At 32.9% G+C, this 26703-nt stretch overlaps 2 protein-coding genes across 5 annotated transcripts; both read right to left on the bottom strand.

Moving 5' to 3' along the window:
* Positions 1-3870: 3870 nt before the first annotated feature.
* LOC118451277 (uncharacterized) lies at positions 3871-20948 on the bottom strand. 2 transcript variants are annotated; one of them, XM_085658704.1, is made up of 16 exons: positions 20810-20948; positions 14856-14913; positions 12463-12645; positions 12117-12376; positions 11705-11959; positions 11432-11617; positions 11087-11352; positions 10514-10989; positions 10313-10435; positions 9724-10176; positions 9354-9642; positions 9086-9280; positions 8933-9016; positions 8786-8839; positions 8580-8699; positions 3871-8496 (listed from the first exon to the last, which is right to left on the bottom strand). In XM_085658704.1, the coding sequence occupies exons 1-16, from the start codon at positions 20840-20842 to the stop codon at positions 4554-4556; spliced, it is 6978 nt and encodes a 2325-aa protein (XP_085514830.1). In that variant the 5' UTR covers positions 20843-20948; the 3' UTR covers positions 3871-4553. The 2 variants fall into 2 exon arrangements, with proteins under 2 accessions (XP_085514830.1, XP_085514829.1); XM_085658703.1 differs by having other exon boundaries at positions 3872-8496; positions 8780-8839.
* Positions 20949-21230: 282 nt separating this feature from the next.
* LOC118449150 (putative RNA-binding protein 19) lies at positions 21231-26404 on the bottom strand. 3 transcript variants are annotated; one of them, XM_085658706.1, is made up of 16 exons: positions 26250-26404; positions 25965-26169; positions 25682-25890; positions 25376-25600; positions 25029-25290; positions 24713-24925; positions 24444-24638; positions 24204-24343; positions 23983-24108; positions 23756-23891; positions 23321-23664; positions 23050-23252; positions 22861-22977; positions 22680-22785; positions 22478-22601; positions 21231-21369 (listed from the first exon to the last, which is right to left on the bottom strand). In XM_085658706.1, the coding sequence occupies exons 1-16, from the start codon at positions 26283-26285 to the stop codon at positions 21365-21367; spliced, it is 2646 nt and encodes an 881-aa protein (XP_085514832.1). In that variant the 5' UTR covers positions 26286-26404; the 3' UTR covers positions 21231-21364. The 3 variants fall into 3 exon arrangements, with proteins under 3 accessions (XP_085514832.1, XP_085514831.1, XP_035739290.2); XM_085658705.1 differs by having other exon boundaries at positions 21252-21388; XM_035883397.2 differs by lacking the exon at positions 21231-21369 and adding an exon at positions 22258-22389.
* Between the last annotated feature and the right edge of the window lie 299 nt (positions 26405-26703).

Raw genomic sequence — 26703 nt, forward strand, 5'->3', positions numbered from 1 at the left:
TGCAATATTCGATCCTTAAATTCGAGCAAATAAAATAATTTTATCTTCGATGAAGATAATCAAATCCTTCTGAAGTAATTTCGAAGGATTCTAAATCTTAGCATGTTGTTAAAATACATAAATCGTTGCGGTAAGACGATAAGAAATTACTGAGGAAGAAAATAAAAGCGAATGTGAATCACGTATAACATAAAGAGATATCGTATGCCATTAGAAAGGAGGAATAATAGCGTTATCCCAGATGATCTTTTGAGATAAAAGTAAAAAAAAAAAAAAAAAAAAAAAAAAGAAAAGAATAAAAGAAAAGTAAAAGAAAACAAAAAAGAAACAGATAAAGCTCGAATGCCTCCTCGTCCCTCTTATATTAAATAAATTAAAAATTCAGGACGTGAACTGTCCGATAAGTGTAGAGTACCGGTGCTGGATGAAGACTGTGACGTAGGCGGTTCTGCCAGAGTGACGGCGAGCTCTTGAGCTCTGCCATTTTGATCGCTTATCTCTGCCCTTTCATCTTCGTCCTTAATGGACAACAGTTCCGGCTTCACGGTTGGATCATCGAACGCGTCTGAAACAATTATCTTGCGTCCTTACGTTGAAATTTGTCTATTTGCCGATCGAAGTTCCAATCGTGAAATTTCGATCGAATCTAATTGTTAGGCATATGCCATGGAATCTAATCATCACTATTATTGATTTTTTTTCTTGTTTGTTTGTTTATTTGTTTGCTTTTTCTTTCTAACGCACCGACTATCGTTGTCGTCGGTGACAAGGTGGTCTCATCACTAGGTCGACTCTTTCGATTGTCCCCTAGTAGTACCGTGCCCGGATGTTTGCTCGTTGATAAGAAACTTGACTGCGAGGACGTGTTTGGTTTTCTTATTCTGTTTGCCAGAATAGTTCCTGGCGTCCGGCTAGAAGATGATCCCGTGCTCTTCGAAATAGTTCCCTGTTCAACGGGCAATTTATTTTATACATAAAATAAACATGAAGAAACTTATTCGCTTTATACACGAATATAATTGAAACAAAGCTAGAATAAGATCGTATTGATGAGACATGGATATGTTAATATACATCAGGTATATGTGTATATGTGTGTTTCGTCGTCGTTTCCGAATGGTATAAAAAAGCCATACGATGTGAACAAAAAAGAGATGATAAGATAGATAGATAGATAAATAGACAGACAGACAGACAGACAGACAGATAGATAGACTAACATACAGATTAGAATTACTAGAGAACATTTGTAGAAGCGACGAAGGATATCTCAAGTTGCACGCTCCATTCTCCATTTGTGTTAAGATACAATTAATAATCGTCATATGTCCTTTGGCCAAGCATTATAATTACGGACAGACATCATAGGATAACGAAAAAAGCTTAGGTGCCGGTGCGTCAAACGTGCGGCGCACCATTTGAAAATACAGAGAACATTTGTGTTAATTGATGCTAGGAAGAACCAGAACAAATGAACCAGAACAGAGAAGATAAGAGGACAATGTTGCCGGCAAGTTCCCATCTTTATCACAGCCGTATTTTCTCTTTCTCTCTCTCTCTCTCTCTCACGCTCTCTCCCTCTCTCCCTTTCGACAATGTTCATATTTCGTTGCGTATCTGCAGTGAAAGGATCGTTCCCCTTGGTTTTGATCTTTTTTTTTTGCGATTTTAATTTTTTTTTTTTGGTTTAGTTAGGCGCATGAGCAGAGGCAGCAATAAGAAGTATCGTCCCCTTCCGTGGAGCTAAGACTTTACTACTTTAGCGTTATTTTAGCGCAGAATTCGTTTTAGCGTTGTATATGTTTCCCTTTTGGTACAATGCAAAGATGATGATGATGATTATAGCTTCGCAAAAAAGTTTCGAGTCAGGTTTTTTTTTTTTCGTTTTTGATTTCAAACAATATAGCAGGGCTTTTCTAAATTGACACTGACCTCGTCCACGGGTCTTTCAGTATACTCCGTGACCAGAGGAGAATCCTGAAAGATATTTGTCTTTTCCAATGGTACACTATCTTCTTCCACGTATTCCTTTCGATTGATTTTCAGCCTCTTGATAACCAATTTTGATCTTCTAGTTTTGTTCTTGGTCACTTCAGTTTTAACCTCGTCGTTGGAGACCGTATTGTTTGCCACTGTGGTGTTGTTGGGTCTACGTTGCCTCTTTCGGTATACCAGCACACGTTTAGGACTGTTCAAATCTTCTCGAATCGATGGTTGATCTCCGATTTCGTATTGTTGCGTCACTCGCCGTTCTAAATTCGGTCTTCTTCTTTGACCAAATTGGTTATTAAGAGCGAATATTGTAGGTCTTCGTCGTCGAGGATGAATGTTCTCTTCTTGCCTACTCTGAATAGTTAAAGGAATTTGTGAAGGTAGTAGGTTTGATAAGGTCGTGAAAGGAACTTCTGTACTCTCGGATAAGGTCGTTACTTTTTGGAAATTTGGATTGGATTTATAAACGTTTTTATCATCGACAGTAGTATCTCTAAGTTCTTCTCGAGTTGTCACTGTATCGAAGTCATTTAAGATAGCATTTTTATTTTCTGCAATCATCGTGGTTGTTTCGATGTTAGTCATTTTTATTCCATCTCTTTCCCTGTCCGCTGTGATCCCTTCTAAAGTTCTTTTGAAGTTTGCTGTTGTTAAACTGGATTTTATAGTTGTCGTTTCTTGTTCTAAAGTATGATCAGTGCTTACAAACTCGTTAGTCTTACCGGAAACGATATAGTGGATATTACTTTGATCGTTTGTTACTTTCGCCGACGGTATATTCGATATAGTTGTTGAGAAATTTTCAAGTTGAATTATATCTTTCTTTAGACTTCCATCATTTGGAAGTTTAGATGTATCCGTATCTAAAGTGCTTATCGTTGATCGCATCGTAATGTCAAATTCTGTATTAACAGAATCGATTGGTAAGGTGTAATTAATTGATGTTGTATTTGTCTCAGAATTTTTATTAATTTCAGTAGTTTTCAAAATATTGGAAACTGTTGTCTCTGTTATCAAACTCGTCTGAGGTCTATATAATGAAGTAGTAACGTCACTATATTTAACTCTTTCTCTCTTCGATGTATCAGATGAAATATTATTAACAACGAACAGAATCTGATCGTTTTGTTTTAATTCCTGAGTGATATTTTCTGTCATTGTTAACGGTGTTGTTTGTTCAAATTTGGTAATAATATTCGAATACTCTGAATATTCTTTATCCGTATCAGCAAATGTTGTCATATCTGTAGTCTCATTATCTTTAGATAAATCAGTCATAGAGATATTTTCTGCGTCAATTACCTCAGTCGATACAATCGTCTCATTATATGTTATATTTGAATCAATATTATCCATTGAAATTTCCGTTATTGGATGCATTGTCGTAGTCATTTCGATATCACCTTTAGTCACATAAAAGCCTCGAGGTATCGTTTTCGAAGTTGAACTTATGATAGGAGTACCACGCATTGTAGTAGGTTTTAAAGTAGTCGTTGAGGAACCAGCATGATCTATTCTAGTTTTTCTTTTTTTGCTTGTCGAAGATTTATTATCTATATCATTGTTCTCCGTATCATGTTCCTCAAAAATGTTAGCGAGTTTGTGATTAAGGTAACTCTCGTTAGTTTTATCAATAGTTTCGTTAATATCTTCATTTAGATATTTTGTCTTGATTGTTTCCATATTGGATTTAATTTGATCATTTTCGATGCTTTGCAGATCATATACTTCATTACTATCGATAGTATGAAGTAAATTTAAGAATACCGAAGATGGTGTTGTATAATCGTATGTTTGATAACCAATGAGCTCCTTTAAGGTTGGTAGCCTTGGTGTATCCGAGTTGGCAACCTGAAAATCAGAAGGCAGCGTGCTTTAAAATGATTATCCTTGCCAAGCTCCTTCTCCTTCTCTCTCTTTCTCTCTTTCTTTCTCTCTCTCTCTCTCCCTTTCTCTCTAAAAAGTCCTTGGTATTTCTGATTTATTTTATTTTATTATTTTTTTTTTTTACTTCTTTAATTTATCATCAATTCAGAAGGAGAAGAGAAAGAAGACGAAGAAAGGAGTGGTTCTTGATATTTGCTTGTTACATCATGAGGATATTTCGTTTGCTGTACGATAAATGTGTGATGATGAATCGTCACTATTATTCAATCGTTAATGCTAGGACATTCGTGAGAATGATCAATCCCTAGATTTTTGATCATTTGAATAATCCTGGGAATCCGTCTAATGTTCCCTGTTGCATTTTATGGGATGTATATGAATTTTTGCAATGATGCGTTTCTCTTTTTTTTGCTATTTTTTGTTTTGTTTTGTTTTACATATAATTATCATGATTAATGTCGACTATAGTGCTTAGTTATATGTTGCTTCGATGAGAGAATAGATATTATTGAATACTGTAACTTCAGTCTGCATTGTTTACGAAGAATGAATGATAAATTGAAAATTGGTTTTGTTCATTGATTTTTTTCGTTTTTTTTTTTTTTAATCTAATTATTATTTAATCGTATCTTCGTTAATTTCTTCGAGGTTAATTATTAATAACAATGAATTGGTTAATGTTCCTTAGTTCCAGCGATTAGATTGCTGAAAACCGATTCAATCGGAATGGTAGATGATTCGTGAGATTCAGTGGTGAATCGTCCGTTGTTACGATAAACGAATTCACTCTCTATTGGAAGAGTCGATGCTTCAATCGCAGGACGAATCTCGTTGATGGACTCATCGAGAGTCGTCGCTGCTTGATTGTTGTTCGTAGAATCAATGAATTTTTTTAACGAGGGTGTCGTCGAAGGGTAATCATTTCGTGTGATCACATTTTGTACAGGTATTCTCGTCGTCGATGTTAACGACGAGTATTTTGTTTTGATTAGAATCTTTTGTCTTTCAGTAGTGCCAGATTCTGCGATCGAAGTGACCAATCTGGTGACCAATGGTTTATTAGACGGCGTTGTCGTTCGATCAGAATCAACGAGATTCTGTAACTCAGAATTCTCTTCGTTTTGATATCCAGTGGTATCAACTTCTTGTTGTTGCGGAGTTGTCGTTCGTAAAGATTGTTGTTTCCTATGAAAAGCATCGGCTGCATAATCGAATTTTTTTGCAGGTATAAGCGTTTCCGTGACAGGAATTTCTATTGGCGTTATCGGACGTTTGGTTTGATAACGTGATCTTAAGGTCGATGGTGAAAATTCAAAGTATGAAGATGTAGTATCCCTTTCTTTATTCTCCCTTTCCTTTTGAAGTTTCTCCTCATAATTTCGATAGCGTGCTCTTGCTTGACGATAACCACTAAATCTTAATTTGGCGGCTTCCTTAGTATTCGGATTTTCTTCTGTTTCTTCTGGCGAAGAATCGTCGATTGGGTACCATCGTTTTGTTGATAACGCTCTTTCATTATTCTGTATCTTTTCCTCTTGAACATTGTCTAAGTTTTTAATTGAACTTGGAACTTTGTATGAACGTCGTGATTCCAGTCTACGATTAATAGTTACATATCGAGGCTTATTTATATTACCAGCAATTCGACTGTCATCTTTCTCTGATTCTTCATGTTCTCTTATAAAAGTTGGATAAGTCGTAAAAGAAGGTTCGGTTGTTAAATATGTGTTTTTATATCGATTTGTTGGAGGTGAAGATCTTTGATTCACCGTTCTTTCAGCAGGTGTCGTATAATGATTCCAAAATTCTAAAGATTCATTCTCGACAGACGCACTAGTTATGATAGCTGTTGCAGTAGTATCTTGAACATCATCAGAATTTATAAAATCCTCTTGTTCGCCTTCGTCTTCCGTTTCATTTGGATTTTCGATGTCGAGATCCAATTCTTCCGTTGTTTTCGTTGTCGATGAAACTGGTCGACGACGAATGAACAGACTCTTTCTACGTTTCGTAAGTTGATTCACGTCAACGTCATTCTTTTCTGTCGTAGAAGACACACGATTCTGTGGCCTTGAGATTAAAGCATATCTACTGTTTGTTGTTTCAGATAATAATACTGGACGTTTGCGAATGAATTTTTTTCGCACGTATCTCGTTTCAGAGGGGGAAGATTTGCTGTGGATTTGGGACTCATCGATGTGTCGAGTGAAGGCGTGATGTGAAGGCGTGATTGTTTGAATACTGGTAGTAACATTTTCGGTAGATAAACGAGTTTCTTCTGGATCGAATGTATTCTCTGTGTAAGTAGTTGGTGGTGTTATCGTTGGTTCCGTAGTAATTACAGTCGAATAAAGATCTTCGTTTTCAGAAAGTGTAGACTCGGTTATTAACGATGTCAAAGCTTCTGTAATTGCTCCATCGATTATAATTGTCTGCATTGTTGTTAGATCTGAAACAAAACTATCGTCTTTTGTACTTTCTGTTGTCATTGTTGACGTTTCTAGATTACTGTCTGTTGAATGATTGTTCAGAGTATAATCAATTACGTTTGGAAACTCGGTAGCAAACGTTGAAATATTTTCAGTTACATTATCTGATTCTTGTAATTTTTCTAATTTTAATTCTGTTGGTACGTGATCACTCGTATTGTCTGATTTGGAGATTGTCATCTCGGAGGACGTTGTCGAACCCAACGTACTTTGTTCTTCTTCTTGAGAAGAAGAACTCTCGAAGGAGGCTGTCGAAGATTTCCCCTCTATTAATCGTACACGTTTCAATACTTTTCGTCTACGATTTACTTGATATTTGTTGTTTTCTTCAATTTGTATCGTCGTCGAAGTGTTAATGCTAGCTGTTACAGGCCTTCTTCTAAGAATAACCTTTTTTCTTCTTTGATTCGTAAGTTTTCTTTCCGTTGAATCGACCGTATCAATATTAGTTTCGCTTTGTATAATTTCTGTGTTTTTGTAAAACGGAGAAATCGATTCCATGGGAATATTTTCAGTAGTAGAAATCTCTTCTGGATTCTCACTAGTCTCGTAAGAAACATTACTGTCTGTAGAGACAGTATTACTATCTGTTGTGGATTCCGTAATGTAAGTGGATGCAATAGTATCGGATTCTTCTGATCCTGTTTGAACACTTGTGTTAGTTTCATCGATCTCTGTTACAGTAGGCGTCGATAACTCGTCCAAATCATTGTCTATGATATTGGTTGTATCGTTGTCTGTAATTTGTACAGTGCTTAATGAACTTTCTGTAGTACTTTCTTCGATTTCTTTTGTAGTTGTCGTTGTTGCTATTGTCGTTGTTGCTATTGTCGTTGTTGTTGTTGTTGTTGCTGCAGAAACGTTGAAAGAAATAGAAATTTCTTCATTATTTTCCGGTGATTCGCTAGTCCTTTGATTTATATCTTCGATATCAACGTAATTCCTTTTGCTAGTAGTCCTCGTTCTTCCGTATAACTCTTTATTTATATTCGGTGATTGCTTGAAAACTCTGATGTTTGTAATTTTCTCATTATTATCCTTTTCTAAATTGATTTCCGATTTTGATCTAAACTTTTTGCTCCTGTTTGTATATCCTTGTGTAATTCTAACGATCGGACTGTCTTCAAGTTCGTTTGATTTTGTAGTTTCTGTAGTTGATTGTATGGAAGGTCGGCGATACCTTCTTCTTGGGCCAGAACTCTCAGTGATGGTTTTGGTGGTAGTACTTGGGGACTCTGTTGTACGACTTCGTCTTCGGGATATAGTGTTCTTAGATATGTCTTCGTTTATAGGACTATTCGTAGATGAAATGTATCTATTGATTCCTCTACGTTTATTACTAGGTCTTGACTTATTGACCGTAGTTTCTCTCGGTTTGATGAACGTTTCCTCGGACGTCGGTGGATTTTCGAGTTGGTCTTGCTCGGTAATCCGTTTATTGACGGAAAGACGAGTGGTCGTATCCGTTCTTGATCTTAATCGACCTCTTCCTACCAGAAACGAGCTCGATCGCGTTGAATTTCGCGACGTTATACTCACCTTGGACCTAGAATGATCGCTCGATGGCGCTAATGGCGTCGTTGTTACGTCAGGTGTCAGACTACCGGATCTTCTCCGAGTAAATCCAAATGGTCGTGGCTGCGAAACCGTAGCTACTATCCTGGCTGTAGTCAATAATGATGTGCTGGCTGGACTTGGACTCGCTGGTGCTGTCGTGAAAAGGATTTCCGTAGCTGATTCTTCGACGAGTTTCACAGGAGAATCCGTAGTCGTTGACGACAACAAATTATTGTTGTCATTAAGAACGTTCGCTATCGATGTGTCTTCGACACGATCTAACTTGATGGTAGTAGCTTCATTACTTGTACTCCTACTCGTTGATGATGATAAATAAATGGGTGTCACGGATACGGAGGACAAGGTAGACTGTATCGAGGTTGATGGCGTTGTTGATGATATCGTGGGAAATGTTGGAGGAGTCGTAGAAGTCGTCGTAACTTCTTCCTCTCTATCGATTTTATTTTTAATAGTGGATGTCTCTGTCGTTATTTCATCGACTTCAGAAATATCGCTGTCACTGACAGAAATTTTCTGAGTTGTGCTTCGGAAACGTTGTATGTTGATATACCTGTAACACGTTTTAACATTGAAAATATTTCTTACGATAAAAAGAACTTTACGTCATGAGTGAAACGATTGTTTAGTAGAAACCTAGATTTCGTCGTTGCCGTGTTAATTTCATGATCCGTTTGTCGAGTTCCTTGAATTGGCTTCTCCTCTGAGTCCGTTTCTCCTGATGATTCCTCAGTGCTTTTGTTACTTTCCGTGTTCCTAAAGTTTTTACTTTATTCAAACTGTATCTAATATTCAAATTAATAGGAACATTTGTTAAAATATTTCATATTTATTACCTGTACCTCGTACGAGTGCGGAATGGTTTTGAAACATGTTCAGATTCTTTATCCTGATTTCTAAAAAAAAAATACATACATATATATATGTATAAAAAATAATGTAGACAATAATTTTATGATACATTAAAATTTTATTGATTTTTTTCTTACTTGGTTGATCCGCTAGGACGTCGTCGGCGAATTGGAGTTTCCTCTTCCGCATCATCAGCTTTCTCTTCCACGTCATTTTCATTTCTAAAATATATTTGTATATAATATCAATGTTATTATTAATTTACTATCTTTATTATTCGATAGACCTACTTGGATGTAGTTGTAGAAAATCGATTGCGTCGAATATTTACATAATTTGGCGTTACTCTTTGTGTCGAGGTACTAATTTCTGATGGATTGCTGATAGTTTCATCTTCAGAGGAAGCTACATTTACATTATAATCCTCCAATTCGTCATCATCATCAGTTTCTTCATCCTCTAATTGTGGTGCATTCGTCGATGCTCTATTTAAAAAAATGAACACGTTACTTTTAACGTTACTTTCGAAAAAAAATTTAATTTAAAAAAAAAACTTACTTTGGTCTTTCGATCGTAACGTATTGTGGTTTTTGAATCCGCCTGAGATTCTTCACCTCGGGAATTTCATCCAAACCTTCAAACTGGGCCCTTCCAGGTCCATTTTTGTAATTATTTTTCTCAGAAGATCCCGAAACATTGCTGTTAATTATTTTGCTAGCCTGTCGGTTTAAAACACGTTCGTATAAAGTACGACTGATCGTAGCTGGGGTAACAGGATCGTTATTCGAGGTGGCACTTGAACCTTTTTCTTGAAGGTGTAGTTGTTTCTCAAGTTCTTCGATACCACCTATCATATAAAATAATTATTTTATTTATTATTAATACTTTATACTATTATGATCATATTCTCAATAGAATAGAATTTCACCTGCTTTCCTAATAAGATTGATTAATTCCTTGATTACTCTAGGATCTTCTTCATCTGTAGGATCACTGTTCTTATACTCTTCTTCTTTCTCTGGCTTTGACGTTGTACTGGTGGTCTTACTTGCTGTACTGGGTTTATTTCTATTAATGGTTTTATATTGTAATGGCTTCATGGTCGAAGTAATTTTGAATTCTACTTTTTCTTCCTCTTCCTCTTCCTCTTCCTCTTCGTCATCTAAATCCTCCAATTCTTCTTCATCGTCGTAATATTCTTCCTCCTCTTCGGAATCGGATTTAGCCGTTGTTGTACGTTGCGTTGTACTATGTAAATAAGTAGTACGACTGGTGGCTGCTGTGATCGGTGCTCTTGTTGTCGTTTGCGGTGTTTTAGCTTTAGGACAAACCACATTACGTGGATAGTCACAGGAATCGGCAGCTTTGTTGAATACTAGACCTATATCGAACAAGGTGATATAAAACAAATTAGACTTATATCGCTGAGAAACAAATTTGAACGTTTGACATTAACATCATTTGACATTAACATTGGTATTAACAAATATGAATGTACATATATATATATATTTTACCTGCTGGACAAGTGAATTGATAAACGACTAATCCCAAACCTCCAGGACCACTATCGAGACACCAGAAATATTTTTTGCATTCACGTGGATGTGGGTAGAATCCTTCGTCTTCGCATTTAAAATCTGATTCAAAGAAATCAACAAGTTGGATAAATTTTGATGTTAAAAAAATAAAAAAGAGCTTAAAATTATTTAACCAACCAGTTCCAGGATCAGGAGTAGTTGGTGGTTCGGGTGTGGTCAATTTATTGCTTAGAGATTCTCCGACCGTCGTTGAATCTCTATCGTTTTCATCGTTTTCATCGTTTCTTATTGGTTTCCTACGTCTACCAGTGGACGACCGATTTCGATTATTGCTTCTGTTCCGTGATCTTTTTCTTTTATTTTTATCTGAACTTCTCACAGCATTACCACTTTCGTTTTTCTCTTCGATAGAAGATGGATCGTAAGATCGTCTTTCGACTTCTCGATCTTCTTCCTCCTCACTGAATCTCGTTCGTGCGATTGTACGATACTTTGTCCTAGAGGTGGTCACTTGTTTTCTTGTCACAGGCGCTGAAGTTGTACTTCTTCTAACGTTCGAATTCACTTTTCGACGTATAGAATTATTGGGTGTACCTTGACCACGCAATTTTTTGCGCGACTCCGATGACTTTGGCTTTTGAGCTACGTTTCTTCTAAAAATAATATATGAAATTGTTGATATTGATATTGATTAGGTTCATCGAATTATGAAAAAAAAATAAATAAATAAATAAAAAAAAAATTACTTACGTATCTTCGATAAGGAGTGTCTCTTTACCAGCCTCGATCAAAGGATAAGGTCGATTATGACACTTCCCACGGAAATCATCGTTGTCAATTGACCAGAACATTATACCACCAAGATTCTTTTCGTTTATAAAACGAGCCTTTAATCGAACAATGTCAACATCGTCATAGCCTACCCATTGATTACCCTTAAAAGCATATGGTCCCATTGCTTTAGGATTTGGTTGTATTACTTCCCAATCATCCGAATTCGTGATACCTTCACAAATCTATGATAAAAGAGATCGTATATATCTATGTCACTAAATTCATATATTTTCTTATATGATTTTAATATCTAATACTAACTTCATAATAAGAAAGATATCCTTTTTCACGTGTATCATCACCTTCGATACCTGGACCATCAGCTGGTGATCCCAAATCTGTTGCATCTTCGTTAAAAAGTGTATAGGAACGACCATACGTTGGAATTCCTAATATGATCTTTTCCGATGATGCTCCACTTTTCATTAAATGATTGATTGTGTAGTTCTAAGATAGATAAAAAATATGGTAATAATCATATCTTTTGGATCTATTCTATATATATATATATATATTATCAATAAAAGATCTTACAATCGTTAATTCACTGTCATAATTGTACTCATTGTCCTCTTCTAAAGGATAAAGAGGAGCGTGATGATTCACCGCAGGTTCGTAAGCTGAATGATAATCGTAAGATAAAAGATTTATGAAATCAAGATACTCGTTCAAACGAGGCACGTCGTATCCTTTGTCAATGTACTCGATGCCAGCAGGCATGGCCATTGATAGAAGTAGTCGTGCTCTTCCGGTTTTTTTCGATTCTCTTTCGAACTCCTCGTAAAGTTCCTTTTTAAAGAAGATACATTTAGAATTCGTACTTCATCTTCGATTTAAAACGTATAAAAATATCAGGCTTAACGTTACCAATTGCAAATGATTTCTGAGAGTTTCTGCATAATTTTGAAAGAATTCATTGTAATCTTTTAAAATTGTTCTTACTTACTTGTACAAAATTCGCATAATTATTTTTGTCATGAGGCTTTCCACCGTCTCTAAAAGCTGGATACTCCCAATCGAGATCAAGGCCGTCGAAATGATTTTGCCTAAGAAACTTTATCGAATTTTTAACTAACTCTTTCCTTCTGGTAGGATCGGCAAGCATCGGTGAAAATCTACTGGAACCTTCGTTCCAACCACCGATCGCTAACATGGTCTTTAAATTTTTATTATATGTCTTCAATCCCGTGAACTTAGCATAACCACCTGTATCAATATGTAAAGATTCATAGAAGATTTGTTTTTTCGGATAAAATTTGTCAGAATAGAATTATATCAAACGAAGATTATACCTTTCTCGATGTCCTGATACTTATCGAAAGGTTTCAACGCATTGTCCTTGGTGAAGCCACCAAAAGCGTAAATCAAATGGGTACACAAATATGGATTGATATTTTGTGGCGAGAACTTGGCTGTTCCCGGTCGATATATCGACCAATTTGTGTAATAACAAACGATCTTTTTCTCGGCTAGGCCTAAATAAAAATAAAACAAAAAGGAAAAGAAAAAGAAAGAAAAATATAAGAATAAGGAAGTTTCGCTTAGCGTGATTCACTTTCACGATTCGCTCCCGTATATTCTTTATCCCGTATGAATCCAAAAGAAAGAGAATAACCCCGATAGTTGTTTTTTTTTCTTTCTTTTTTTCTTCCTTTTTTTTTGTCATGGATTCGCATCGACGCCGATTCTTTTCACTTGCGGATTTGCACGTAAGTTCGTTCGTATAATGCTTCGGTAAATAAATATCGAGCAAACATCGCACGTAAGTAGGCAGATCGTGCCGTACCGATCTTTACCTACGTACTATCTATACATATGTACATATGTATAGATATCTCCAACTGGGAACGCGTAAATGGTTGAGAGAAAACGGCCTGAGAGAAATTCAAACGCGATTGAACTTTCATTCGTGTCGAGAGAAGAAACGTGGTAAACGCAGTCTGTTACTAACAACGCATCGATTCTTCGTTTCTATCGTTCGTTGAAGTTTCACAAAATGAGATCAAAGAAAATTTATTAATCCATAGAGATTATTAATATTAATGGCATTTATGTATGTAGAATGGAGTAACAAATATTTGGAATATTTTTTTATTATTATTTATTAACAAAGAATTGAGACGACGATTCAAATGTTATTTCAAAATTTCACATTGTTTCAGTAATTAGTAAAATGTATATACATTTCATTTTACTTTCGTCGATCCTCAAGAAACAAGATGGTAAAAGAAAACAATAGAAATTGTATAAGAAATCGATTGAGTGACCCTGACCAAGCATGTGGGTCAGGTTGAGGAGGGAGGTCAGTCGGCGGCGATCTCTCGTGTGAAAATTTATCCATATGCTCTTTACTTGTTGCATGTATACGAATACGTAACACCAAAAAGTAAAAGGAATGGTGAACGCCTTTAAACTTCTAACATCTCTAGTTAGACGTTCGAAAGATATCCCTCGATATAAAACTACTTAAGATTCTATTTCACTAAACACGCCCACTATATATGTAACTATACCTATATTAGACACGCGATGTAGTACCACTATGTCCGTGGTAATGGTATTAACTTCAGAACATAATACCACAGATATTATCGACAAGTGGTCGGCGTTCTTTGAATATTTTAAACCTTCTCAAGAGTGAAAAAGAAAAAGAAAGAGAGAGAGAGAGAGAGAGAGAAAACGTTGTTCTCATTCGCAACGAGAAAGTAGGAATGACTCGTCGATTAAAATAAACGACTGGATGTTCCCGAAGGATAATCATCATTATTCGACTTCTTCCTACCTTTTAAAAATCATTTCATTTATAAAACGTATTAATCGTATCAATGATTTTATGAAAGTTCTTTTAAGTATTAACTAGGTAAAATTAGGTATGTATATATCTACCTGTTAAATTTGTTATAACTACTTTCTTGAATAAATAATAAGTCAACGGTTAAGTCGATGAACGTTTGTAGTATCATACGGCGAGAAGAACTACAAACATTCTAATAGATGAAATTTACGAGCACGCTTGATATTTTTCTTCTCTCACTCTTTCTTTTTCTTCCACGCTCAATGCGTCTGACTATCGCCGTTACTTGTACCACTTGTTAGACGTCTGTCAGAATTCTACCGTAACTCCTTTCATATAAAAACACATCGAATCGCTTACGTTATTCCCTTTTACGTGTTTTTACGAGATTATCAGTTGATAGTTAACGAGGTAATCGAGTTTCAACTAATAAAAAGATATATTACTTGATTATTTAAATAAAATATTATTTGAAATTAAATATTATGCTTGATATAAATAAAAAAACGATAATAATAATAATGATGGTGATAATAATAATAATAATAATAATAATAATAATAATAATAATAATAATAATAATAATAATAATAATAATAATAATAATAATCATAATAATGATATTTAAAGAGGAAAGTCTCTTTCATCATAACTTTTAATCCAAAGTGTTTTCTAATCGCATATATAAACACTCCAAAGCATATGCACATTATTTTTTTTTATATACGTGCGTATATATATGCATTTATATATACACACACACTATGTAAGTACATCGAATCGTGTCGATGATCAATGGGGATAGCGAACAGTGAATCACGTTTCGTGTCTAATGCTAATTAATTGCGGCGATTTTCACTCCAGCGAGATTAGAATTGTGAAATGACTTACCATCCTGAATTGTACCAAGGACGGCAATGGTCAGCAAGAGGAATAACGTTCGTACCTCCTGAAACGGAAGAACGTTGCATCGCATTAATAATTCGTCGTCCGTTCTCAGTTGTGTGTTGAATTTAACGATCACTTCAGTTAGCGGTATTAATCTCTTATAGATAGCGTTTAGCTTCGTCATTCATTCACGATTATTGTGACCATAGGATTGGTCATTGAAATGGTGAAAGAACGAAAGAGAACGTTCGATTATGAATGAATCTTACGAAAAGTTAAGTATATATCTCAAATTAACTTGGAACGTACTCGTTCAGGTTAATTTACCATCCTGATTTTCTAATGATCAAGTAACAACTTCATTTCTATTACAACGTAACATCTCGGTGTAGAAATTCAGGAAGAAATAATAACATTTCGTATTCCTCTTTTTATGTTCCCTTTCTTGTTTCTTTTCTTTTTTTATCTTCTTTCTTCTTTTTTCTTCTCTTTTGCTTTTCTTTTCTTTTTTCTTTCCTTACATGCCAAGGTGCAATTTATATATAAATTCACTTTAGTAGACACTACATAAGAGAACGTGCCTCTTGAATTATCTAGCTTTAAATAATTCTAATGTAATTCCATATTGCAATAATGTAAAAACGTTCACTTTTACATTTTATTATTCGCGAAGACGTTGTCCTTGCATTTTATCACCTTAAGCGTTCACAACTGTTATGTTATGTTAAAACGAGGTTATTATTGTTTATCAAATATTTAATAGATCTAACAGTGACAATGATGATTAATTATTTAATCATTATTCATATGAAAAATACATTGAGTCCTTTCATTATATAAAATCCCAATGATCGAAACACCTGCTGTAAAGTCGATCGAGGTCGATCGTTATCCTTCTAATCGGATGACACGGTCAAAGGATAAATGTATCGCGACAAAATTATAGGTCTCTGGTAACACACCGTGCCACTCCTTATTATGTAACGTGTGTAAAGAGAAAGCAAGAAGAAAGAGCGCCATTCCCCGACGACTTTCTCGTATGTTTTTCAAGTTGGAGCATTTGTGTGCGCGCGCGCACACAATGTTCATGTTCGTTACGCTAATGTTACGCGTTAACGTAACGTGCCATTCCTACACACAATAACGGTTAATATCGTGTACTTTTGGAAGGTAATGAGCCGGCCATGAATTCCGAGTGAACCTGACAAAGGATCTTTCAGGACGATCCATCATAAAACATCTAATGAAAGTCAAGCGTTATTAGTTTAGGAAACGAGTCGACGAATTTCTACCGAGGAAATAATCAACTTTACGAGAAGTAATCTTATAGAAACCGGCTTACAAAAACCACGATATAAATTATAATATATACATATGTAATATCGTTATCATTTTTTTCTTTTTCTTTTTTTTTTTTTCTTTTTTTTAAATCTAATAAATTTGCGAAAATGTCGAATTATCTCTATCGAAAAATTAAATCGAGTTAGGAAATTGAAATGGAAATTATTTAAATGTCTCCTGTTGACTGGTTTCAAATGAAAAAAAAAAAGAACAAAAAAATATTTAATTATAAATCTAACATCTGATCCTTCGATAAATGCTGGGCCATGGATTCATAAATATTTAGCAAGTGGCAACTTTCAAGTTAATTTGCAAATTTTTTTGTCTTTCTTTTTTTTTCTTTTTTTTCCTTTTTTTCTTTTTTTTTCTTTTCTTTTTTTCTTTTTTTTCTTTTTTTCTTTTTTTTCTTTTTTGATTATTTTTTTGATTCATTTCTTTTTCTTTACTGACAAATGACACGGATTTCGTATCTTGACCGCAAATAATATGTGGTAATCGGTAATCGCTAAAAATAAAGTGATCGAATCCGTATATCTATGTCTATGTAGAATGCATACATTGAAGTGGAGATGTGCAAACCGTGCAAAATGCAAGGTGAGTCAAAACGTTCAATGTACTCTCTTAAATGTCAAATAACTTTCTATAAAGTCGAGATCCTTTGGAGTACGTATACATTGACGACCAAACGATTTGATTATGAACGAACAAACGATATGGATATTCTTTTATGAATAGTTTCGTAATCGAAACGGAAGTTGTACTTGACGTTGTATGTTCTCTCGATGGCTCTTCGTGATCAAAACGAGACATTAGTTATTATTAATTTCGATAATAAGAGTTCGACGATCGTAATTTCTTATGTTTCCTCGATAAATTTTCTTCCTTCCGTGAATTTGGCTTTCTTTCTCTAAGCAAAAGTAAAAGTTTTCTCTCCTTCTCTCTTTCTTTCTTTCTTTTTCTCCGTCGAACGTCGCCAAGAATGAATGACATTTTAATACTAATTTGATATTATCGACATAAAAAAAGACGACGATTTCACCCATAATTTTAACTTAATACCGTTACGAACTTGAAACATCCAATCTCAACCGCAAGACCTTTCGAGATATTTTTCTAAATATGTTGTCGTAAAAAGAAAACATTAATGCTCGTTAATATTTTTCTTTTCTTTCTTTTATTTTTTTATCGGTCAATGTTGAGAATCCTCGAAAAGATTCAAATATTCAAGGAGTTGGTATAAAAATGAAAGAAAAAAAAATTTTTTTATCGCTAATAACGATGGATTGAAATTCCAAGTTTTTTATTTTTATTTTATTTATTCTTTTTTTTTCATATATGTTTAAAAATGTAATATAGTGAAAAGAATCGAAAGACGGCATTCATGCTCATTATCATAATGCGAAAGCAACCCCATTGACCTTTCGAGCTGGTTGCCGATATTCTTGGAGAACCAGATTTTATATTTCAAGGTCTTCTCTCATCTACGGTGAATCGTTAAAAACAACGAATACGTCTTTTCTTTTTTATTTATAGGAACTACGTCAAGCCGGTTCATTTTCTTTTAATTTAATATTCTCCTTCTTGTTTAGTTTTCTATAATTTTTTGAACTTGAAATTATTTATCATTATTTTTTTTTCTCTCTCTCTCAAGAAAATTCTTATTCACATTTATTACGATAAATTATACATTTTTATTATGCTAATCGATATTCCGTCATGTAGTTCCGATAGTGAAAAACTTCACGAAGAATGTTAATTTATCGTCTTTCTCTTTTCTATCTCGAAACTAACGGTATCCTTCATTTCGCGAATCGTTTCACTCTCGTCTTGATACTGTATATACGTAAAATCGAGTCTGTATATCGCCGCCGGGGGATAAATCCAACGTGCTTCGCCCAGTTCGCTCACTTTTACTTTCCATGGAATTCGCCTCTCAAAGCCGTACTCTCGCTCTCTTTAATAGGAAATTAATTACGCGATTGTGTCACCAATTAAATATTCTTTTTTAATTGTAAATACTGTTAGCGAGATTCTAATAATTGAAGAGACACAAGAAAATAATATTGTTAGGTATCTAACGAACACACACACACACATACATACACACATTTTCTATATCGAATAGAATATATGAATCGGTGATTATAAAAATGATCTGATGATCATTCATATATTTTTCATTTTGAAATATTTTAATACTTGAGCTTGTATTATTTACAAATTATTTTTCTTATCTTAAAAAAAAAAGGAACGATAGAAATTATTTTTTATTACCGAGAGATTATTATTTTGTATGTGTAATTTAAAAATTTTAAAAATAGCATATGAGCTATTCTTAAGCTATTTCATTGTATATCAAGTGCAATTTAATTACACAACCCAAAATGAGATAATAATTGTCGCTTACTATTTTCATATTAAAATATTTCATTCGAATAACAAATAGAAATAATTTCAATTGATGATGATTCTTGACACAATTCGTATAAAAAAGAGAAAGAGAGAAAAAAAAAAGAAAGGAAATGGCAATGAGCTCATACTATAAAACGTGTGTCTCTTTTTCTTTAGAGAGAAAGAAATAGAAAAAGAGGGAGATCGATATAGAGAGAGAAAGATCGACGATTCGAAAGGTCAGCCACTGACCGTCCTCGCACACGTTAAAGTAGTTATTTACATTTTTCATCTTTTATCCTTCTTCTCTCTTTCTCTTTCTCTCCCTCTCTCTCTCTCTCTCTCTTTTACCGTTCTTTTTTCATTTTTTTTCCACTTTTTCTCTACCTTTCCAGTTACCATTCGTGGTCGAACTTTTGGTCTCGAGATAAGTAAAACACGACGACGCACCTTTTTCCTTTCACGCATTCCTCGCGAAACGGATCGTTGATGGTGCATTCTATACTTGCGAAGGTCACAGAGATATCATGGGTAAATTTGAAGGTCACAGTCGGTGAAACTACCGAGTACGATCATCGATGCATCTCTCTTTCACTAGTAAAAAGTTACCTTCTCTTTTGGTCATTTGATAAGTATACTTAATGATCTTAATTATCCTTAATAAATTAGAATTCTATTAGATCGTTACGTCTTTAATTTTTTAATACAACGATCTTATAGTAATTCAATACTATCATCTTCCTAATTTTCATATAGATAGATTAGACCATTAGAAATATTTCATTATTTAATTCGAGATAAAAGAAATTTCTTTTCCATGTTTCTAGTCAGAGGTATGCTTTAGTCCCCAATAATCGATTACCAAATAAGCGAAATGTTGTCGAAAGCCAAACCTCTCAAAATCTCGAGTACGGAGAACCTGAATTATACGTTGCGCAAAATTACTTTCTCGTTCTAATCAATGTTACCTCGCAAGAGGGAACTTTTTTCAGCTTGCGTTCCTTGCACATCGTGCCTCTGTGGAAAACCTGCCAAGCCCCGGAAATATGATATCGCAACTAGCCAACGTTACCTCTCTCTTTCTTTTGATCCCTTTTAATATCTTAGAATAAAATCGAATTATTGTCATTCACGTGATTTTAATTAGATTGAACATTTTCTTTAAATAATCATTATGATTATTACTTTAAGAAGATGAGCTCGAATTTTCTTATTCTTTAAGAGTTCGATTCATTTTTTATTCTCTAAGAGTTCTATTTCGATTGGATTTCTTGAAACTCCGTATAAGAAGAAAAAAAATAAGAGAATTTTGTGTTTATAGCGAGGGAGAGAATCGTTACAGGTATGTCGATTTTGCAATCGAATAGCCAGAGGCACGTTCGCTCCTTCTTTGCTTCGCATGCGTCGTCGTAGAGCAACTTAAAGCGGAGTGCAATTCGAACGAGGCGAATAGCATTGGGCAGCTTGAATAACCGGTAAATTTCCCCACCAATTTAATAGTGCCGGTTGATCGTACACGTTCGATCAACACGTATATATGTACGAGTACGTAGATTGAACCCTTCCAAAAGGGATCGAATATAGAATTTTTCGAATTCATCTTCGAAATCTCTCAAAGAAAATTGATTTGTGTCATCGATAGAGGAGCCAGAGTTTATGTCTAACAATTCCGTTCTCAGGCAACTAACAATTACATATTTAAACGTTGCAATGAGAAAGGATTGCGTTAACGAGCGTGAGGATTTTGCTGGATAAGAAAAGGCCCCGGTGTTTACAATTAATTACAAAAGAATTACGAGTAGATTTAAATGAACGTAATAAAATCTCTCATTGGTAAAAAGCATCCATTAGCAGGCAAATATATATATATATATATACTTTTATTATAAGAGAAATTGTAGAAATCATCTGAATACAACCGTACGTAATCGTCAGTGATAATCTACTACTCGCTTAAGCGAAATTATGAAATTCATGCTGAGAGAAATAAGACGAAGAGAGTTCTAGTAAGACAGACCAGGACTTTACGATAGAGCATAAAACGTATTTCACTCTCGCATATTTCACGTTTAAAAAATATTCTCGGTACACTCGTAAATGTAAAACGATGATGTTCCTTGACGTGATTGATCGTGTGTGGTTGTCATTGAATGATTTATAAATTATTAATATTATGAGAAAACGAAACTGTCTTTATTTTAATCAATTTTATTTTCTAATCTTACCCAATCCATCTTTCTTCCTCTTGAAGCTAACATTTTTTCTTTCTAGTAATGTTTCTTCGAGGACTGGGTTCGGCTCAAGTCAGGCACATCGTGTTGTACCAACGCACTATGCCTCTCTATCTATTTATCTATTTATTTATTTATTTATTTATTTATTTATTTATTTATTTATTTATTTATCTATTTATTTATTTATTTATTTATCTATTTTTTGGATGAGCACAACACGCGACCTTGTATCTGGTCGATGACACCGAAGGACACATACGTATTACATAGAATTCGCGACTACTATTCTCCAGGACGAAGAATGTACAACTGACGAGGTCTTCTTGCGATCGGTTGGAAGGTGGACGAGTCGAAGAGAGTCACTGTTACTTTCATGGGCCGTCTCCGCCTCCAACCATCGCTATCACCTTCGATATACACGAGGGGCCCCACCAGTCGATTCGCATTTTCATTCCATCGGCATAGGTCCCTGCTCGTACTTCAACTGGGAGAGGTGAAAGGAAGATATTTCTTTCTGGCTGTCTTCCATGAATACCTTGTTGTCTTCTAGGCTGGTTATCATATCATCCACTTTATTTGATTATACAGAAAGTTAAAAAGAAATATATATATATATATATATATATATATATATATATATATTTAAATAAATATATATATATGTATATTTAAATAAATATATATGTATATATATTTTTTTTAAATAAATAAATAAATATATATATACACATAGATTAAGATTATTCGTTTAAAATATTTAAATTTAATGTTTATCAGAAATAATTTGTTTAACGATTTACATCAGAATATATAAGAACGTTGATTCTAATATATAACGATAAACGATTGAAACTAGTAGAACGTGGGTTGAAGATTACTATTTCATGCTACTTAAACATGTTAACTCGCATAAGAAAAACGAGAGTATCATAAAACCTAAATACATCGAATTATTTCGAATCATTATGATTGCCAAGGAGATAGAGAGAGGTGGCTCGCGCGACATTGCTCTCTCGTTAGAAATTATGTCTTGCATTGTTTTCGAGAAAAGTGAGAGAGAGAAAAGTTCGCTATAAACGTGAGACGAAGGTCAATGTAGTACATGACGTGGATGGAAAACCGTATTGACTTTCGTTTTGAATAATTGCCAAAAGTCACAGTATGCGTGTTAAGTGCATCATAGTAAAGGTCATCACCCCTTTTTTTTTGTTTTTTTTTTTTACTAAAAATTTAAATCATTTTTAGTGATATCATTCTTAAGAAAATATTTTATACTTACATTAAGTAATTTTATATAAAATTAATACTGTTTTGTAATTATTTCATTTCTATTAATAAAATGATATACATTGTTAACAAGAAAAATAGATTTTACTATTTTAATAGTACAAAAATTATTATTTCCTATAGATTATAAATATGATATAAATATAATATATATATATATATATATATATATATATATATACAAACTACACATATCGATGAATAGAATGAAATTATTCATTCCGTTTCTAATCCGACCATTTCAGGATCCAAAACTGATTTTTTACTCTTTTTCGACGAACTCTCTATAAAATAGTGTTTGAATAGATAAAAAATGTTTTATTAACAAGTATTTACAACAATCATAAATAATGTGAAATATATATAGCGTACCTTCGTGAAAATGTTTGGCAGTTCTTTTTCTAATTTCTTCAATACCTTCTTCTGTTTGTGCCCATTCTAATACTAATCTTCGGCCGTATAAATGAGTACTTTGACATAGCGCTTGGAAAGCTTTCTAAATCGATACAATAATTTAAATTGTTTAAATTAAAAGTAATAATAAATACGTAATTGCAATTCAATAATCTATTACCTTCGCTTCGCTTCTTGTATAATACTCTACAAAACCGAATCCTCTATGTTTTTCAGCACCAACCAATTTTTTTGGTAATCTTACTGCTTTTAATTCGCCAAATGCTCTATAAATATAAAATTAAATATTGTAAAAAAGGAAGAAAAAGAATTTATGTATAAAATGATATATAAATACGCACTTAAATAATTCTGTCATTTCTTGAAGTGTTGCTTGGAAAGGTATATTTCTAACTAAGATTTTTGTTCCCGTTTGTGGTGTTACTTTGGATGACTTTTTTGTAGTTTTAACTTCGGATCTAAATGCGTTTAATAAAATTATAATAAAAGCATACTATGTAAAAAAATTTGTAGTAATATTATAAACATACGTCAATATTCTCTCGGATCTTTTTAATTCCAAAGTTTTACCATCAAGTACTGTCATTTGTAATGTTTTCAAAGCACGATCTGCATCAAACTTGTATTTATATCTTACAAAACCATAGCCCATAGACAATTTTGTACCAGGATTTTTTATATCTTTTTTAGTTGCTATCATGGCATAATGAATAGGGCCACATTTAGAAAAATACTAAAAAATACAAACGTATTATATTTTTTTTCTAAATGTGCATGTAAATAAAATTAGAATATAGATACCTCTTTCAATGTATTTTCTGAAGTTGAAAAGTTCAGGTTTTTTACAAAAATAGTTGTATCCGGCTCTGGCTCATCGTCATTTTCATTCTCTGTTTCTTTGTCTTTATCTGATTGTTTTTTATTTAATTCATCTTCTTTTTCTACTTTTTTCGTTTCTACAGGTGCTTCTTCCAATTTATTTTTTAAATCATTTTTACTTTTATTTTTATCTGATTGACTAAGTTTATTTGTGAAACTATTATCTGGTGCCCATTCTAAATATAACGGTAAATGTTTGAATTTCGTATATGCCAGCTTTGTAAATGCTTTGCGTGCTTCTGATGGTTCTAAAAACTCCAATAAGGCTGAAAATCGGAAATATTTAAACATTAATATTCTGTTCTATGTAATATTACATTATTGATTTCATTATAGTGTTATAATGTTATACTAAACCTGTTATTCCTGATGGTGGCATAACAACTCTTCCAAGTTCTCCATGTTGAGCAAACATGTTGTAAATGTCTTTAGCTAATGTACCAGCTGGTAAATTTTTCACGAGAATAATGGTTTTTGATCTTTTCTCTGGTGGCTAATAAACGCGTTAATAATATAAAATTACAATTAATTCGTATAAATATTCCCTGAATAAAATGCTTATATAATAGATAAGTTTAATTTACTTGATTAAATGCATCCAAACAAACTTCGTTTTCTTCCAAAAATTTTCTTGTCTCCTGAACTAGTTGTGTTTCACCCAATGCTAATTTGACAGCAGCACTCATGCTTTTTGATTCATCTTCCAGTACCTTTATTATTAAATGACACATATAAATATTATAAAACATTTTTAATTTCTAACGTTTTTTAAATACAAAAGGTATATAATGTCAAGTTTCCATACGTGTTCTTTACTTGTGTTGTATGTAGCTGCTATTGCTTCTGCAATAGCATTTTGTCCCAGAAATAATGTATTCCAATTGTGAGATGAATTTGCAGTAATTTTATTTTTTAAATCTTTCTTTTGTTTATAAGATAAATTTTCTATATAAAGAAGAAAAAAAATGAAATAAAATATTATAATTTTAATTACACTGAACTTTATATATATAAAATGTCGATATACGTTACATTAAAAATATACCTTGATCAAGATGATCCATTAAAGAGGATTTTGTTTTGCCTGGAAGTAAATGTAACATTCTACCATTTAGAATAGAACCATCCAATTCAGAATAAGCTCTAATAGCATGTTCAGGCATTAAAAACGTTACTGTACCAAAACCTTTTGGTTTTCTAGTAGTTCGATCCACAGGTAAGTTAACTTCAGTTAAAGGACCTAATTAAATTAATGTTATATAAATAAACATACAAAAGTATTATCATACATGGTAAAAAGTGTCCAAGCATTACCATATTTTTCAAATAATTTTCTGATGTCATCCTCTGTTGTGGTATAAGTAAGATTTCGTACAAACATTCTTCCAGATTCTGCTATACTCTCTTCATTTTTTAATGATTCTTCTTGCTTTTTCCATTTAACATTACAGTCATTAATTTCTACATTTTGATCTTCCTTAGTTTCTAAGTTTTCCTCATACTTCGTCAAAAATATCTGTCTTCCATCTAAAATATGTATTAAATCCATATAAAATATATATAAAAATGTATAAATTTTTAATAGTGAAAAAAATGTACAAAAATTTCTTCCCAAATAGCTTTTAATTACCTAAAAAGCTTTTATTTTTTAATAATGCCTTTCTCATATGCTGTTCTGTTTTGAATCCAATGTAAGCTATCCCTTTGATTTTAGGTGGTATACGTATAGATTTTGGTTTTAAAGGTTGAAGAAATTGCTTTATGTGTTTCTTTTTGTGGTTATATGCTAATCCTCGTAATTTTATTGTAAAAAATTTTACAGGACCATGCTTTGTTATAGAAACTTCTTCTTTATTAGTAATTTGTGTTTTCTTCTTTAATGCTTCCATATACTATTTAATAAAACAATTGTTAACTGTTTATTATTATAAATTGGTAAAATAAAATATAAAAGATTATTTTTAATTAACAACTTACTTCTAAATCTGATATAACTTTATTTGCTAATTTTTCCTTTTCACTTTTTTTTTCTTCCTCTTTTTCTTCATCACTTTTGTGTGCAGAATCATCACTCTCATTATTTTCTTTGTTATCATCTTGGTTTGCTATAGTATCGATTACAGCATCATTAATCCAAACTTTTTTTGAACCTGCTGCTGCATGACTTTCAAGAAATTCCATAAACAATGGGTCATCTTTGTGCTATGTTCAAGTAAATATATTACTTATATCTCTTATGCGATAAGATAGTACTGCTCAGAAATATAATAATAAAACATTTACCTTTGCAATTGCCTCTTTAACTTCTGTAGACTGACCTTCTTTACTATTCTTTTTTTTCGTTTTTATCACCTTAAAATCTTCATTTTCATTATTATTTATTGTTTTGTCATCTCCATCATTTGTATTAATTTTGGTTTTATCGTTTAGCTGCTTGTTATGAGAACTATCTGTGGCATATTTACTCCAGGATTTTGGTTTCGATGGATCACCTGATTAAAATGTTATAAACATTGATTCTTTCTCTCTATAATGAACATTATAAAACTATTTTTGATGTTATTACCTAAACCAGCACACTGATCAACAGATATTCTGCATGTATCGATACAAGTTTTATCAAAATATTCGCGTGCTTTTAATGCCTCTTCTTCTGTTTTAAATCCAATAAAACAAAAATGCCTAAATTTTCCATCTTTTGTATATTTCAATTGTACGTCGGTTACAAGACCTTTTTCACTAAAAAGTTCTTTTAATTTAGATTCTGTAACCTATTGATATAAAATTTTTATGAATTACTGTATTTATTTCAATAAAAGAATTAAAATTGTCGTAGAAATTAAATGCTTACATTTTTTGGTAAATTTTTTACTATTAATCGAGACATAATTAATTGTTTAATATTAATTCACTCTGAAATAAATGTTAACGAATGTACATTCACTGTATCATTTAAGACACATGGTACAATATTAGGTTATGTTTACATTTTAAATGGCATTCTATGGTAAAATGACATCTGTAATTTAATAGGGTACTTCTTTGCCCGCGATAATTACATAATTTTGAAAAGTATACGCAAAAAATCTAACATAATGAACATGATGAAATGCAAATATGTAAATGACTGTACATTTTAATAATCTTCTAAAAATAGATATTATAGTACATAGTTTAAGAATGTTTATGTTAATAATTATTTAATATGATTAAACATTATGTAGGTGATAGGGTAATACTTAATTAAAAGTTAAAAATATATTTTCATCTAATATGTTCATCAATTTTACATAGTACTATAATAA

Source organism: Vespa mandarinia, chromosome 8 (assembly GCF_050613455.1).
Source record: "Vespa mandarinia isolate Hongniang chromosome 8, ASM5061345v1, whole genome shotgun sequence".
In the NCBI taxonomy this organism is placed as follows: domain Eukaryota; kingdom Metazoa; phylum Arthropoda; class Insecta; order Hymenoptera; family Vespidae; genus Vespa; species Vespa mandarinia.

Bases quoted from the DNA above. Each gene is read 5' to 3' on its own strand.
- LOC118451277 (XM_085658703.1), bottom strand. From the start codon at position 20,842: ATGTTAGCTTCAAGAGGAAGAAAGATGGATTGG. The intron at 14,914-20,809 runs GTAAGATTAGAA...CTTCCGTTTCAG, and splicing joins GAGGAAGAAAGATGGATTGG to GAGGTACGAACGTTATTCCT. The intron at 9,281-9,353 runs GTAAGTTTTTTT...TTTTTTAAATAG, and splicing joins GTTACGATCGAAAGACCAAA to AGCATCGACGAATGCACCAC.
- LOC118449150 (XM_085658705.1), bottom strand. From the start codon at position 26,285: ATGTCTCGATTAATAGTAAAAAATTTACCAAAAAAT. The intron at 23,253-23,320 runs GTATCTATATTC...TGTATTTTTTAG, and splicing joins CAGAAAATACATTGAAAGAG to TATTTTTCTAAATGTGGCCC. The intron at 22,786-22,860 runs GTGCGTATTTAT...TTATATTTATAG, and splicing joins GAAATGACAGAATTATTTAA to AGCATTTGGCGAATTAAAAG.